Here is a 13,667-nt window from a genome sequence, read left to right as displayed (position 1 = left end):
GAAAGGCCTGAGTTAGGAGCAAACGCGATATGTTCCCGAGACAGAAGGAAGGCCACTGCCGCTAACGCAGAGCGAGCAGACAAAGGGAGGCGGGACAGACAGGTGGTGTTGTAAGAAGTTCAAAATCAGTTCTGGTTCCAGTGGGAAGCTTCTGGAAGGTTTTAATAAGCAGAATGCGTGTATGTGTGCACGTGTGCATGTGTGTGAGTGTAAACATATGCCCATGGCCAACACAGAGAGTATGCCATTACACTTCCCAAAGATCACTCTGGTTGCTGTGTGTCCAGTACACTGTACCAGGAGCCAGGGGGGAGGCAGGAGGACCGGCTAGGAGGCTACTGCAATAGCCAAGGCGAGAGATGAGCATGACTCAGAATTGAGTTTTATCAGTTGAGACAGAGAAAAGTGGGGTCAGATCCGGGATATGTTTTAAAAGCTGAGCCAACAGACCTTACCAAGTGGACTGGATGTAAGACGTGAGAGCAAGAGAGGAATCAAGGTTGGGTAGCCGGAGAGGCTGGGTTGGTAGCAGTGCTATTTATGAAACTGGGGAAGAACCGAGCAGGAGATTTGGGAGGGTAATCAATAACTAACTCTATTTGGGGCATTACAAAGGCTTATAAAACCTCCAAATGCATGTTCATCAGGCAACTGGAAATATGAGACTTGAGCTCATGGAATAGATCTGGATTACAGACATACTTGGGACTTGTTAATATATAGGGGAACAGGACCACTATAAGAGAACAGGAGAACATGGGCATCTGATGTGTCTTTAAAAAAAATAGATGATAGATGATTGACAGATAGATAGATAGATAGATAGATAGATAGACAGACAGACAGATAGAGATAAGTCTTAGCCTGAAATGAGAGCTCACATAAGTTGAAAATTCAGCTGTGGGCTCCAATTTCCCACCCAAACTCCAAAACCTTCATTTTCTTTTTCTCGGCCTCAGTATTCCCATCTGTAAACTAACAGGGGAACAGCACAAAGGCAAAGTGAGAAATAAGTGCTCACATTCTCCCCAAGACTCAAGGGGCCTCTGAACAACACTTTCCCGTAACCCAGTCTCTAAAGAGAATTACTCTACAGTAGTTATTAAAGATCTGCAAGAAACTGTTCCACATCTTCTCTGACAGCCTGTCACATTCCTAAAACCACTGGTAAAAAGAGTATGGGGAAAATATTAAGAAATTCTCTACATCTGAAAAAGGGCTGAATTGTTTTTATACTATCTTAGCAGCTACCTATTACTGCTGGAGAAACATCAGACAAAATTCAGTAGAGGTGTCCTTTCTACAAAGTGCGATTTCACTCTCATTGAGAAAAATCTGGTCAACCTGCAGAAGCTGGGTCCATGCCACAATGTCCCCTAAGCACTGAGTAGAACCCCGTAATTCCCATGTCTAACTAGAAGGTCTTAAATAACAGGGAGGAAATATATAAGGAGATGGGGTATTGCAGAATGGAGAAAACTAAGCTGGTATGTATGCTGTTTAAAAATACATTAAAACAATACAGTGTCTTTTAAAGGTGTATGCACAGAAAGGTTCTTGAAAACACACCTACCACGGAGAGGAATGGTTCCCAGGTGAGAGGAAACAGAATGGAAGGACAATCAGAGATTTTAACCTTCCCTTTCTTACTTTTTACATGAAAGTTATATTTGCATATTAATTGGAAATTGGTGTTAAAGAGAAACAAAGAATGAAATAACGGATGGCCTCAACCCTAAAGAAAACCCCAGGTTGGGGTCCTGGACCAAACAATCCCATAACAATGGCGGGCAAGGTGGAGAGGAGCAAGGTGTCCCGCCATTTACCGGATCGTTTCTTTGACTTTGAAGAGCCCTTGGATGACTTTTTGGGCTTCTTTATCCGTTGGTATTTCAGCGCCTCCAGCCTCTCAGGTGCAGCAGCGTTCCCGGGTGCAGGTGGATGTGTCCTGGAAAGTGACAATTAGAGAGGCACGGGTCAGCTCCCAGAACAGGGAGCTTTGGCAGCGGGGCTGGAAGAAAGCCACAGAGCTGGCCTGTAGGACAGCAGACAGTTCTGTGGAGTCGCAGGTGTCCACAGGGCTCCTCGGCACCTTTCCTTCCACTGCCCCTGGGAGGGAGAAGACCCACTGAGAGCTCCAGCGGCGGGAGGCCCAGCTGAGCGGGAAGCGAACCTGTAGAGCAATCAGAAGACCTAGGAAAGGGAAAGAGAGGCTTTAGGAAAGGGAGAGAGACCTAGGAAAGGGAGAGAGAGGCTTTAGGAAAGGGAGAGAGACCTAGGAAAGGGAGAGAGAGGCTTTAGGAAAGGGAGAGAGACCTAGGAAAGGGAGAGTGGCCTAGGAAAGGGTGAGAGAGGCTTTAGGAAAGGGAGAGAGACCTAGGAAAGGGAGAGAGAGGCTTTCATAGTAAGCCCATCACAGAGAACTCAAGCCGGGAGGAGGAAGGTCAGAGGAGGAAGCAGCTCCAGCGTCCGAAGTCCTTAGAGATCATCACAGTCAAGGCCTTTAAGTGAAAAGTAAAAGGGCAGATTAAAGCAGACGTGAGCAACTCCAACCCCCATCAACTGTCCTCCCCCAGAAAAGGAAGGCCAGCACCGAACAGGAATCGCGGCTTCCCAGGCTCCTTTCCCTCCACGTACGCGGCTCAGGCACAGCCTGCGGCCAGCGGCAACAGACCCTCGTCATCTACCAACATTTCAGGGGCTCTCCCCAACCCTCTGCAGGCTGGGCGCAGATTTCTTCAGTCACGTCAGAGAATAAACGAAGGGTAGAAGCAGATTACGATGGTAAGAGTGTCCAAATCTGCAGGCTCACAAAGCCCGTGACATCTGTAGCAAGTATCCAATGAATCTCTACTTTAATATTCAACAGAGAACCTGAGGTTGCTGGGCAAGGAGACCATGAATATCGGCCTCTCTCTCGCCACCCGTCGAGTGGATACTGCCGTTTGCCTGATGGATCAAATGCATGGTTAGAAAAAAGTCAACGATTTAAGTGAAGACTCTGCAGCCCAGGTGACAAAGGGGACCAAAGAGAGCTAAGAAGACAGGTAACAGCACCACCCAAAGGCTGTGACATTCTGCGCATATTAGAGAGAATTTTTCAAGAGTCATAAAAGAAGAAAATCTAGAAGATATGTTATCAGTGGCATTTCTTCACCACATAAGCCAAACCTGGAGCCTGGGGAACAAAGGGGGGAAGAGGCAGGTCACCCTTTCTTTCCCCCCCCAGTGCTGGCATGAGCCCCAGTCAGCGAGGCGAGACATTCTAGGGCCACGGCGAATCACTGCGCCTCAATCCCCACACCTCCCTCTTCCAGCTCCAGCACAACTGGTTTTGGGTAAATAATCCTGATTAAAAGGAGAACAGGGACCCTGTAAGGGTAAAAGAAGTCCCCGATGGTGAGCCAGCAGTTCGAGGTATTTTTAAAAACGATGGAGGGGTGGGAAGATCACAGCTGCATCGCCCCAACATCGCGTATCTTTGCAGGAATGAGAAAGACGAAACTTACAGACTAACTGTAGATACGCCTCTGGTCCCTGGGGTTTCCTGCATCTTCTTTGATGGATGTCATCACTCCATAGCCCTTCAGTGAGTAAAGTATCAAGAAGCTCCTCCAAAGTTCAGGTCAGAGACAACTTCTTGATTTTCCACAGCCCCCTGACAGCACGGAGCTAAGAGGCCCCAGCTTCCATGCGCGCAAAGGCACGCGCAGGCCAGTAGAGAAGTGGTCCAACTCACCATTGGAAGGCAGGTCTTCCACCCCAAAGACCCAATCTGCCAATTCCCCACTCCTTCCTCTTTCACAAACTCCACAGTCTACCCACAGAGATCCTCTATGGCGGCAGCAGCGGCTGGAAGGGAATTTGAAGGCAGGCAAAAGGTGGAGATGGCTAGGGCATGGGGGTGCATGACTTCCCAATGCTGGGGAATGTCCTCACCCCTCTCATGCTTCACTAAGGCTTCTTCATGCTGCCTAAAAGGAAGATCACAGACGTAAACCTGCTGTTCGTCTGACCTGTCTCCAAGGCCCAGCCAGCCTCCTCAGAGGGCCGCACACGGTGAGTGATGTATGGTCCGAGCAGGCACATGACAAGCAAGTGGACCCGGGAAACAGCACTTAGAACATCACCCACCAGGGCATGAGAGACCCTAAGAAGTCTATGGATTCTCCAAGCCAGGTGAAACTTCCAGGCATGTATTTATTATTACAATCAACAAATTGCTACTATTATTTTTATCACACAGCATCTGTTTGCCACTTACCATGCCAGGCACTGACCTGTGTTCTCTACAATCATTTTCTTTAATTCTTACAACAACCCTAAGGGGTAGCTACTACATTGACCCCATTTTTCAGATGGAGAAACTGAAGTGAGGCCCGACAGCTTGTCCAATTATCCAGTTATTATGTGATAGAGCCAAGATTCTCAACACTAGGCTAGCCTATTTTTCCAACTTCTCTCTAATAAAGCAGGTATAGAAGACACATTGAAGAAAAACACGGTCTCCACGAATCATTTGAGAAATCAACTGACCAGAATGAACCGGCTGCAATGAACGAGTCATCGACATTCTCAGCTGTGATGGCAGAGCCAGGCGGAGACACACCAGGGACAGGGAAAAGCTGGCTAGTTTAGGCAAAAATTCCCAAACAATGTCCCATTGAGGAGGAGAAGCCAATTTTCTTTCATGAAACAGCCAAGCTCCAGCCCTTCCAGGACACCTGCTGTCGACCTGTTCTCACTTTTGGCTCCGCATTCAGACACAGAAACAGGACAGAAGAAGGCTCCTGAGGCACCAAGATGCTCTCCCAATGCAGAAAAACCACAAGCCAATGTCTAGGATGGGAGGGAGGCAGGAAGGGAGGGAAGAAGGCAAAATGGGTCTTTATTTTTAGCAAACTTCATAGAAAAGACACATGAAATGTGCTCCACAGACTTCGTCTGCCGCATGTTGAGGCCTTTGGAATCAAATCACCTCCCTCTTCTAGACAGGGTGACCCGGTCCCCTATCCATGTCAAGCTCATCTGGGGGACCTTCGGGTAATGAGGCTTTTGGTGCTGGTGTCCCTCAGACAAGTAGGAAGCCTGGGTTAAGCACCTCCACCTATCCCTGGAATAAAGTTGGCAAGTAAACCTGAGGCTGACTCGTAGGTCACCCTGTCAGAGCAGAACCCATCCCTGGGCTCTCCAGGAAGCCGAGACTCCAGTTCTCTTTCTAATCAGCCCCAATTCTTCCCACACATACAAGGTTTCTGCAAACTCTGGGGTGCCCCTTCTCCCAGGAAGTAAGAGCATCACTGAAAGGTGACGGCCTCCAAGCTTAGGGATTTTTCTGGATCTTCCACACTGTCTTGCCCATAATCTGCAGTCCTCTACTCCAGTTGTGCTACTTGGCAGTTCAGAATTACCAAAAACTGCCTGGAATTTACTTTAACACTCCCTTATTTCCTCTCTGTCTTCATAAAATCCATACAAAACCCAAACCATGACCATTTAGCTAAGCTTTCCTTAGCTGCTTAGCTCTATGCTGACCCAGAGCAGTGGAGGAAAGACAGCCTGGTTCAAAGTGTAGGCAGGCAAACCACAGGACAGGAAAGTCAAAATCCAAGTCCATTAGGGGCATTTCCTGCCCTTAATGCCCCAGAGCTCACCGCTATGACCCAGTGTGCAGCTCTGCTCCGTGAGCAGGCGGAAGCCAGGATTTAAAGAGCATCTGCCGTCTCTTCTTAATTGCCTGAGAGCAGACTCTGCTTGTCTGAATATCCACGGCGGTTAGCAGGCTGAGGAAATCCACACATGGGCAAGGTGTAGCCAGGAAAAAGGCAAAACCGTCCTCCACACACAGAGCAGAAAGCCGGGAGCCTGGAGGCAGCTGCTCCTCCACTCTGACCACAGATGGTGGCTCTCCAGTGGGACCAGGGCGCACACCAAGTGCTTGGCCTCAGAAGCCAGGAGACGCTTCTCCAAATGGGAGCTCTTTCCCATGGCTGTCCCAGTAAAAGGGGCCCCGTCCACGCTCCCAGACCCACCTGCATAATGGAGGCCAAAGTCGGTATTAACGGGAAGGGGGATTAGAGGGAGATATGAGAATAGCGGTGCTACTGGTGTCAGACAGGGAGCTGAGAAAACCGCTCAGCCCCCCAGCCATTCACGGAACAGGCCCACGCATACAACTCCCCGTTTCGAGAAGGGAGTTGGGAAGAGGAGGAGAGGGGGAGAGAGGAGGAGAGGGGGGGAAATACTGCAGGTGTGGGGAGAAGGGACAGGAAAGAAACTGGAGGAAATAGTAACAGAGCGAGAACGAACGCAGACAGGACGTGTCACATCTCCAAGCAAGACCAAGTGGAGACACATGCAAAGGCGCAGCATGGAGACAGCCTCTGAAGAGGAGCCTGCCGCCTCCCGATGGCCCAGCAGCTCCCGCACCCGGGAAGCCCTCAGCAAGCAGGAGGGCGCGTGGTGGCTCCCGCTGCCCAGCACCATCGAGGTCTAACTCTGAAGCTGTGGGAGGGTCTTACTCTCCTAGGCTCGGGACGGTGGCCCCTGGGGTCTGGGTTTCCCACGGCGACGAGAGCACAGTGAGAGCATGAGAGCTCACTCTCTCAGATCTGACGCCGTGGGGACAATGCAGGGAGAGGGCCAAACACTCGGGTGAGGGGGAATAGCAGGAGCAAATGAGAATGGGGTCCAGGCACTTTCCAGGAGCGAAGGAGAGCTGGTCCTGGAGCTGTGACTGACACCTCAAGGGTGACAGAGGGGTCATAACTGGGTGGCAGGGAGCGAGGGCAGGGAGATGGAGGACAGTCGAGTCACTGTCACTGTGGGGTGTCTACCCACAGGCCACAGAGCCCCCAGCGCAGGTGAGCTCACAAAGACCTCCTGACCCTCACGTCTCCCAGTGCTAACTGCCAAGTGGGGCCCCCAGCTGGCCTCACATCATCCCAGGGCCTCCTGGCTGCTGACACTTTCAGTAGCTGAAGATCATGAAGAAATGGCCCAGCATCCTCACTATGGGATGCCTCTCTATGACTGCAAAGGATTTACAGTCCTGGGTTAGATTTACAGTCCCTGGCACCTCCAGGTGGCAAAGGGAGGCAGCGGCCCTCACCTCCAGGAGCCAGGACATCAGGAGGCTCTCCCTCTCCCCCTGAGTGCTGGTGGCCTACACGCAAAAAGAAGCGTCTTCTCAGTTACCATGACAGCGAGCGGGCCTCGCGTAACCCTGAAAGCCTTTTTAAGAAACTTGAAACCCTTCTAAGTGCCCAGTTCCTGAGACACCCCCCCAAGAAGGAGTCACCATGGTGGGCAGCAGAGGAAGGAGTGCAGTGCTACATCCAGCATGTCTGTCTCTTGCTACCTCAGCTTCCTTCTGCCTGGGAACCTGTCCTCGCCTCCTCGAGCTCCTCGAAAGACTCTCCCTACAGCTGTGACTCAAGGTGGTCAGGACTGGCCGCGACAGGGACCTTGAGAACAATTTGAACCTAAGGGCGAGGTCCACATCTCAGTCTTGCAACAGCCAAGGACGGCTGCGGAATGCAAGGAGCATGGGAAGTGGTGACATCTCCCTACCTGCCCTTGGAGGACCGCAGGTGACCTGGCCCTAAGGAAGACCCAGTGGCTGGGGAAGGAGCTGGGCAACACCTCAACCCTGTGCTCCTTGAGAGGACCAACTATTAGTAAGATCCCAAGAAGACAGTGAGGAGCCAGCCACCCTGGGGAAGGTCTGAGTCTCCAGGGGGTTAGGGAGGAAGGGGGCGCTATACCTGAGGCTGCTGGGAAAACAGGGCAGAGAGGGTGGGATGTTCCTGGGTACCAGTGTGGCCCCAGACATATTTTCAAGGGTACAGAGAGGCAAAGCAGACCTTAGGCATTCTGGGTCCCTCAGGGTGCATGCAGGGTCCCAAGGGACTTCTGTGGAAGCTCTGGGTGTGTTGGCAGCAGAATGGCAAGGTGTTTGAGTCAAGAAAACTGCAGGAGGCTATGGGACAGCTTAACACGTGGTGGGCGAGAAGCTGCAGCGAGGCAGTGCCCGAGCGTGGCCGCTGGGCTGTTGGAGCAGCGTGATATGGGGAACCCAGAAGCTTGGGATTCAAGGAGCAGAGGCTGCCGCCCCCACTGAGGGGGTGAAGGGACATGGCCTGGATTCCCCTGTAAAGGAAGCGATGGCCCTGCCAAAGCCCCGTCCGCCTGTCCGCCCCCCGCCCCGCCCCAGCCGTGGAGCTCCCTTACCTATTGAGCTGAGGAGAGGCTTGTCTCGACAACACTGCCCAGATAGCTGAGATCAATCAGAAACAAAGCAGTTATCAACACAGGCCACTGGGGTAACCACCCACGCACACCCAGAGGGGAGGAGGGGAGGAGCACAGGGGCCAGAGAACCGACTAGGAGGCCAGAGAATAATGGGGTGAGGGGAAGGAGAGGAGAGAGACAGAGAACCAGACGGCAACGATGGGACAGAGCAGATGAGCGCGCTGCAAAGCAGACTGCACAGACACAGGCTCAGGCACGGCCTCGGCGCTCCTGCGGGCCTGTCGGTGGCTCTCCTCCGCCTCCCGAGGCCTCTCCTGTCGCCCCACCAGGAGCAGGGGGGGAGCGGGAGGTGAGGCTTGCACTTCCAGGTACCAAACACAGGGTGGGGGTGAATGGGGCAGGGGAAGGGCGCTGGGCTCCCTCCTCCTCAACCGCCACCCACCCCGCCTCCCGCAGGCCAGCCTCCTCTGGGACTCTCTGCTCCCCTGCACAGGAGGCCACATCAAGAAGAGACCAAAGGACGGAACCAGAAAGACGGGGGGGGGGGGCCGGGGTACTACCCAGACATTGCAGGCTCTTCTGAGCAAGTTGGGCCAACCCAAGAAGATGGAGAAGGAAGGACAGACAGGAAGACAGAATCGAGGAGGAAGGAAAGGGAGGGGGAGAGAGGAAGAGGGCAGGAGAAGAAAGACAAGAGAAAGAGGCCAGATGGGTGTCCAGGCTGACTGGTACCTGGAATACCAGCTGCTACTGTTTACAGTGTGCTCTCTCGGGCAGGCCGATCGCAGGAGCTTGTCTGTCTGTCTGTCTGTCTGCAGCTTCCTGCGAGGCACACAGGTTGGGGTGGGGTATGTGGCTCGCACATGATTCACAGCCTGAGATGTGGGTCCCGGCCTCCAGGCTGTGCCCCCTGGAGAGGCTGTGGAGGGGCCCGGCGCTGACTAGACTGCTAAGGGCCGGGTTTGGGAGCAGGAGTGCCCCTGGCCTGGTGGCCCAGGGGAGTCAGGCTTCAGGGTCCTGCTAAGCAAGGAGGAGGGGCTGGGACGAAAAGGAGACTAGATACGAGGTCTCTGGGCAAACCCCGGAGCCACCCCCCAAGCCAGGATCACAGGGACATGGTGAGCTCTCCACTCCATGAGGAACTGGGGTGACCACTCACTGGGACATGCCACGCCCCTCCTCTTGCCCATATGTGCCACTCCTGACAGCTCTGAGCTGGACAGAGAAGATCCCTCATGCTCCTGGCAGGGTACCTGGGCCGTAAGCCCCACCCCCACCCCAACGACCACACCCTGTTGATGCCAAGACCAGAACTCTCCTGAAGGGGTGCTGCAGCAATTCCAGACAAGCCCTGTCATTCCGGTGATGGAAGGGTGGAGGGCGGGTGAGGAAGGGGGCAGGAAGATGGCTCGGTGAAGGGGCAGGAGGAACCAGCTCACACTCACCCTGAAGCAGGTAACTGTGGTGGGGGGGGCTCTGGTCTGAGCAGCTCCTCCCCCATCCTTCGAGGGGAGGGCGTCTGTCCAAACACATCCAAGTTGTCCGCAGGCCCGGCAGGGCCCGGTGGCGGGGAGGGGTAGCCCGTGGCCAGAGTGGTGAAGCCCACGGTGGGCCGGTAGCTGGGGCTCCCGCTGCGGCTGCTCTGGGATGGGGAGCCCGTGGACGGCGTGGACTTGCACGAGAAGCTGACCGCGGCCGGGGGCTGGAGGGTGATCTCAGACATCTCGGCTTGCTGCAGGAGGCCAGGGCGAGGCCGGGCCCGGGCGGCCAGCTCAGGGGAGCCAGTGCGGGAGCTGAGGGGGCTTTGGGTCAGAGGCGAGAGCCGGGAGGGCTGTAGCACCACTTGATGTAAACTGGGCTCGGTGCGCCTGGCCTGCCGGGGGCTGGGCCGGGGCCGGGGCTGGGGCTCATACCACCGAGTGTCCAGGCCAAATGTGCTGGGGCCCCCGCGCCCCCCCGGCTCGGCGGGCTCGGGGTAAGGCAGCACGGGGATGCCCATGCCTTGGCTGGTATGTCTCAGCTGCCCTTGGCTCCCCAGCGGTTGCAGAGGTCTGTCCTGCCACTTGGTGGTGGGCACGGGGACAGGGCCTCTGCCCGGTGACTTGCCTGCCCAGCCCTTTGGCGCCTCCAGAGACAGGATGCCTGGGTAGGCCGAGGGCACCTGGAGGGAGGTGGGGGGTAGTCCTCGGGGGAGGCAGGCCTTGGGCTGCAGACTCTCGGCTACATCACAGGGGTGCAGCTGGTGGGGGAACATCATGGCCGGGGTCTCCAGGCCCCCGAAGGGGAATTCCGGCCGGCCCCAGGGCTCAGGGGAGCGCCCACCCGTGGGCGTCTGAGTCAAGGGCAGCGTGCTGCTGGAAGCATTCTCTCCATTCTCCTCAGGGATCGTGGGGTGGCCGAAAGGCCCCTCCGTGTGCAGGGGCGGCGAGGACATGGCAGAGCTCAAGGGGCTGCCCACCTCTGGCACGTAGAAGGGTGGTGGCTCCACCTCCCCAGGGCTGCTGCTGCTGAGGTACCCATAATACTGGCTGTGGTGGAAGGGCCGCGGGGCAGGCGGCCTGGCTTGGCCCGTAGCCTGGAGCCGGCCTTCCAGGCCTCCGTGGCCCTCCAACCCCCGGGGCTGGAACCGAGGGCTGTATGCTGGTGGTGGCAGGTAGGACTCCTGGCTGGATGACAGAGGGGTCAGCTGGGACTTCAGGGCGGCCACGGATGTGGGCACAAGTGGGTCTTCATTCTCCTCGTCAGACTGGCGGAACTCAGGGTACATGTCTGTCTCCTCCGCAAAGGGGAAGCCCTCGATGCGCCGACCCTTCGCCGCGGGCTCCACCTCGGAGGGCCCCATCACGAAGCGGCCGTCGGGGCCCCTGCTGATGAGCTCGATGGGCGTGGTGGCCTCGGCCTCAGCCTCAGCCTTGGCCACGCTGTACTTCTTGCTGCTGATGGCCCTCTTGGTCTTCTTGTACAAGGACAGCTCCTTCTCCCGGGTGGGGCTCAGCATTCTTTTGGCTGCGGGCTGGCCCTGGTCATCGGAGGACTCTGAGGGGGCCCGGAGCGTCCGGATGCTCTCTGGGCTCACCTTGCCCGAGGAGAGGCTGGGGGATGAGCGAGAGAGCGGGAAGGATGAGTCAGGGGACACACTGGCCCATTACTTCCTTTTGTTCCCCTAACAAATACCAACCGCAAACACCTGGGAAGACAGGACTCAGAAAAGGACCGCAGGTGGCTGCACAGTTCTGCGTGGAACTCTTGGGCCAACTCTCAATTGTCCAGCTGTGTTTTCTGAGTGAACACCCACCCACCCCATTGTTTGCTGTGCAGTCTAGTCACACCAGCAACCTCACTCCCAGGTTGCTCACGGAAAGCAAGCTCATTTTAACATTAACAGTGCAAAACATATTAAGGTGGCAAATCTGCTAGGATGATCAAAAAAATCACAGAACTGCATCCCCAAGCTAAAGAGAAATGGATTGTCCAGGAATCTGGATTGTCTACACGAAGCTCCTCCTGCGGAGAACAGTGAGGCCGACTTAGAATCACCCTGCAGATCCGCCCACAATAAACAGTATAGAAACGCCGCGATGGGCTGGGCGAGGCAGACCACCCACCGTCTGCACCCTGACCTTCCACCCACACACCACAAACAGCCGCCTCCGGGGGCCCGGGGCAGGAGCACTTACGGGGACTCCAGGCTCTTCCTGCAGTGAGTGATGGAGAGTGGAGGGTCTAGAAGGAAAGAGGGGAGAGCCTGCTGAAACCCAAAACAATAAAACACATCCCAGCCATCCGCAGGGCCCAGAGCAGAGCCACGAGGGGCGCAGTGCCTTCCAGCGTCCGTCATCTTTGGGTCCAGTTCAGTGTCCTGTCCCCACCACCAGGTGCTGCCTTCTCCAGACTCTCCCACCCACCCTGCTTCCTTTCTCTTTTCACATCAAGTCCCACGGGCAGCTCTACCCACAAGACCCCAGTCCCCCCCTCTTCAAGGGGCACCATGCAATGGGGAGCTTCGGAAACTAGGCCAGGCAGAACAGGGGTGGGGACGACACCCACCTTTTTTGCGCTTGAGCTTACGCTTGCGCTGCTTGTTGACAAAGCAGGCGGCCAGGGTGCTGAACAGGATGGCGGCTGCCAGGAAGCAGATGGTAGCTACGATGCCAGCCAGCACTGGCCGGGCCAAGCTGTCGTCGGTCAGGTCCGGCTGGGGGAAGATGTCTGCGGGGAGGGGCATGGAGGACCCTTGAGGCACAAGGCCCGCTCCCTCCCCAAGGCCCCACCTGCTCTGACACCCAGCCCCGTGTATTCTCCCTGACTCTGTCCACAGACAATTTAAGGCTCAGGCTTCACGTTCAGCTCCAGCCCTGAAGAGGTTTGAATGGCAGGGGAGGGAAAAGGGGACAGATTACTTAGGCAAGTAGTCACCGCATAGCTAGCAAAAAAGAAACAGCATCTATATCTTACCCCTGTGGGGAAAATAATTTCAATATAATATAATAACTTCAATAATAATCTAGTGCTTGTGTCCAGTGCTTTTGGCAAAGCATTTTCCTGCATATTATCAGATACTCTCGCGCTAACCCCATGAGGTAGACACGGTACACGATGCTGCTCCCACTCTCTAAATGGAAAATTGGTACTTGGCTTAGTTTGAGTGACTCATTGCGGCAACTACACACGGTTATTCTGACTTCCAGTTCAGTGTGTTCTGCCGTCTCTACCAAGTGAGAAGCCAGGTGTGAAGGCTCCTCGAGGGTGAAAGACTACAGCCGGGAGAGGGGCTGACTACTGCTCAGTTCAGTTCCATGCATTTCCAACCCCTTACACTACAGGCGAGCAACTTCCACCTGGAAGAGGAGCGCGTCCTGGTCCCTCAGGCACAGAGTGCTGGGCCGCAGGGACGCGGTTAAGGGCCCAACTTCCTCATCTTGCACGTAAAGAACTGAAGCTCACTTTGTGCCCACATTTGTGGCGCTTGTTAGTGACAGAGCCACGACTATACGTGGGTCTACTGTATTTTACTGCATGGGATAGTTACAGTGCCGCTAAACTAGGCACTACAGAGTAAGTGCCACTCTTTAGGTCCCTCAAAGGGGAAATCCATATATTCTGATATACTTCGCCAGAATCCATTACTATGTTGATAATAACAATGAATTAAAAAAATCCAAGTCATGCTGACTGGTTAAGTAGAAAAATGAATGCTCCAGTCTTTGGAAACGGGGGACTTAAGTACAGGGAATGCTGAGGCTGCCGTGTCCATATCCACCCACGAGGAATCTCCCCACTGTGTACGCTTCCATTTGGGAGCCGAGCCCAAAGCTGCTGAATAAAGAACAGTTACTGAGATAAGCCCACAAAGCCCTGCGGTCTCTGCCCTGGCCTTGGCTGCAGGCTCCGTTCCCCATCCCTCCATCTCTGAG

At 54.9% G+C, this 13,667-nt stretch overlaps 1 protein-coding gene across 1 annotated transcript in view; it reads right to left on the bottom strand.

Annotated features, from left to right (window-relative positions):
- The window catches only part of IGSF9B (immunoglobulin superfamily member 9B), a 47,754-nt gene that overhangs the window by 2,673 nt on the left and 31,414 nt on the right, over positions 1-13,667 (bottom strand). The window contains exons 16-19 of the mRNA XM_087828393.1: positions 12,301-12,462; positions 11,931-11,976; positions 9,699-11,345; positions 1,827-1,948 (exon numbers count right to left, since the gene is read on the bottom strand). Of these exons, the coding sequence (XP_087684519.1) occupies positions 1,827-1,948; positions 9,699-11,345; positions 11,931-11,976; positions 12,301-12,462 (1,977 nt within the window). The remainder of the gene's footprint in view (positions 1-1,826; positions 1,949-9,698; positions 11,346-11,930; positions 11,977-12,300; positions 12,463-13,667) is intronic.

This window comes from Miniopterus natalensis, chromosome 20 (assembly GCF_054644295.1).
Source record: "Miniopterus natalensis isolate mMinNat1 chromosome 20, mMinNat1.hap1, whole genome shotgun sequence".
Lineage (NCBI taxonomy): Eukaryota > Metazoa > Chordata > Mammalia > Chiroptera > Miniopteridae > Miniopterus > Miniopterus natalensis.
The sequence above is the reverse complement of the archived record's forward strand: the minus strand, read 5'-3'. Positions and strand labels throughout refer to the sequence as shown.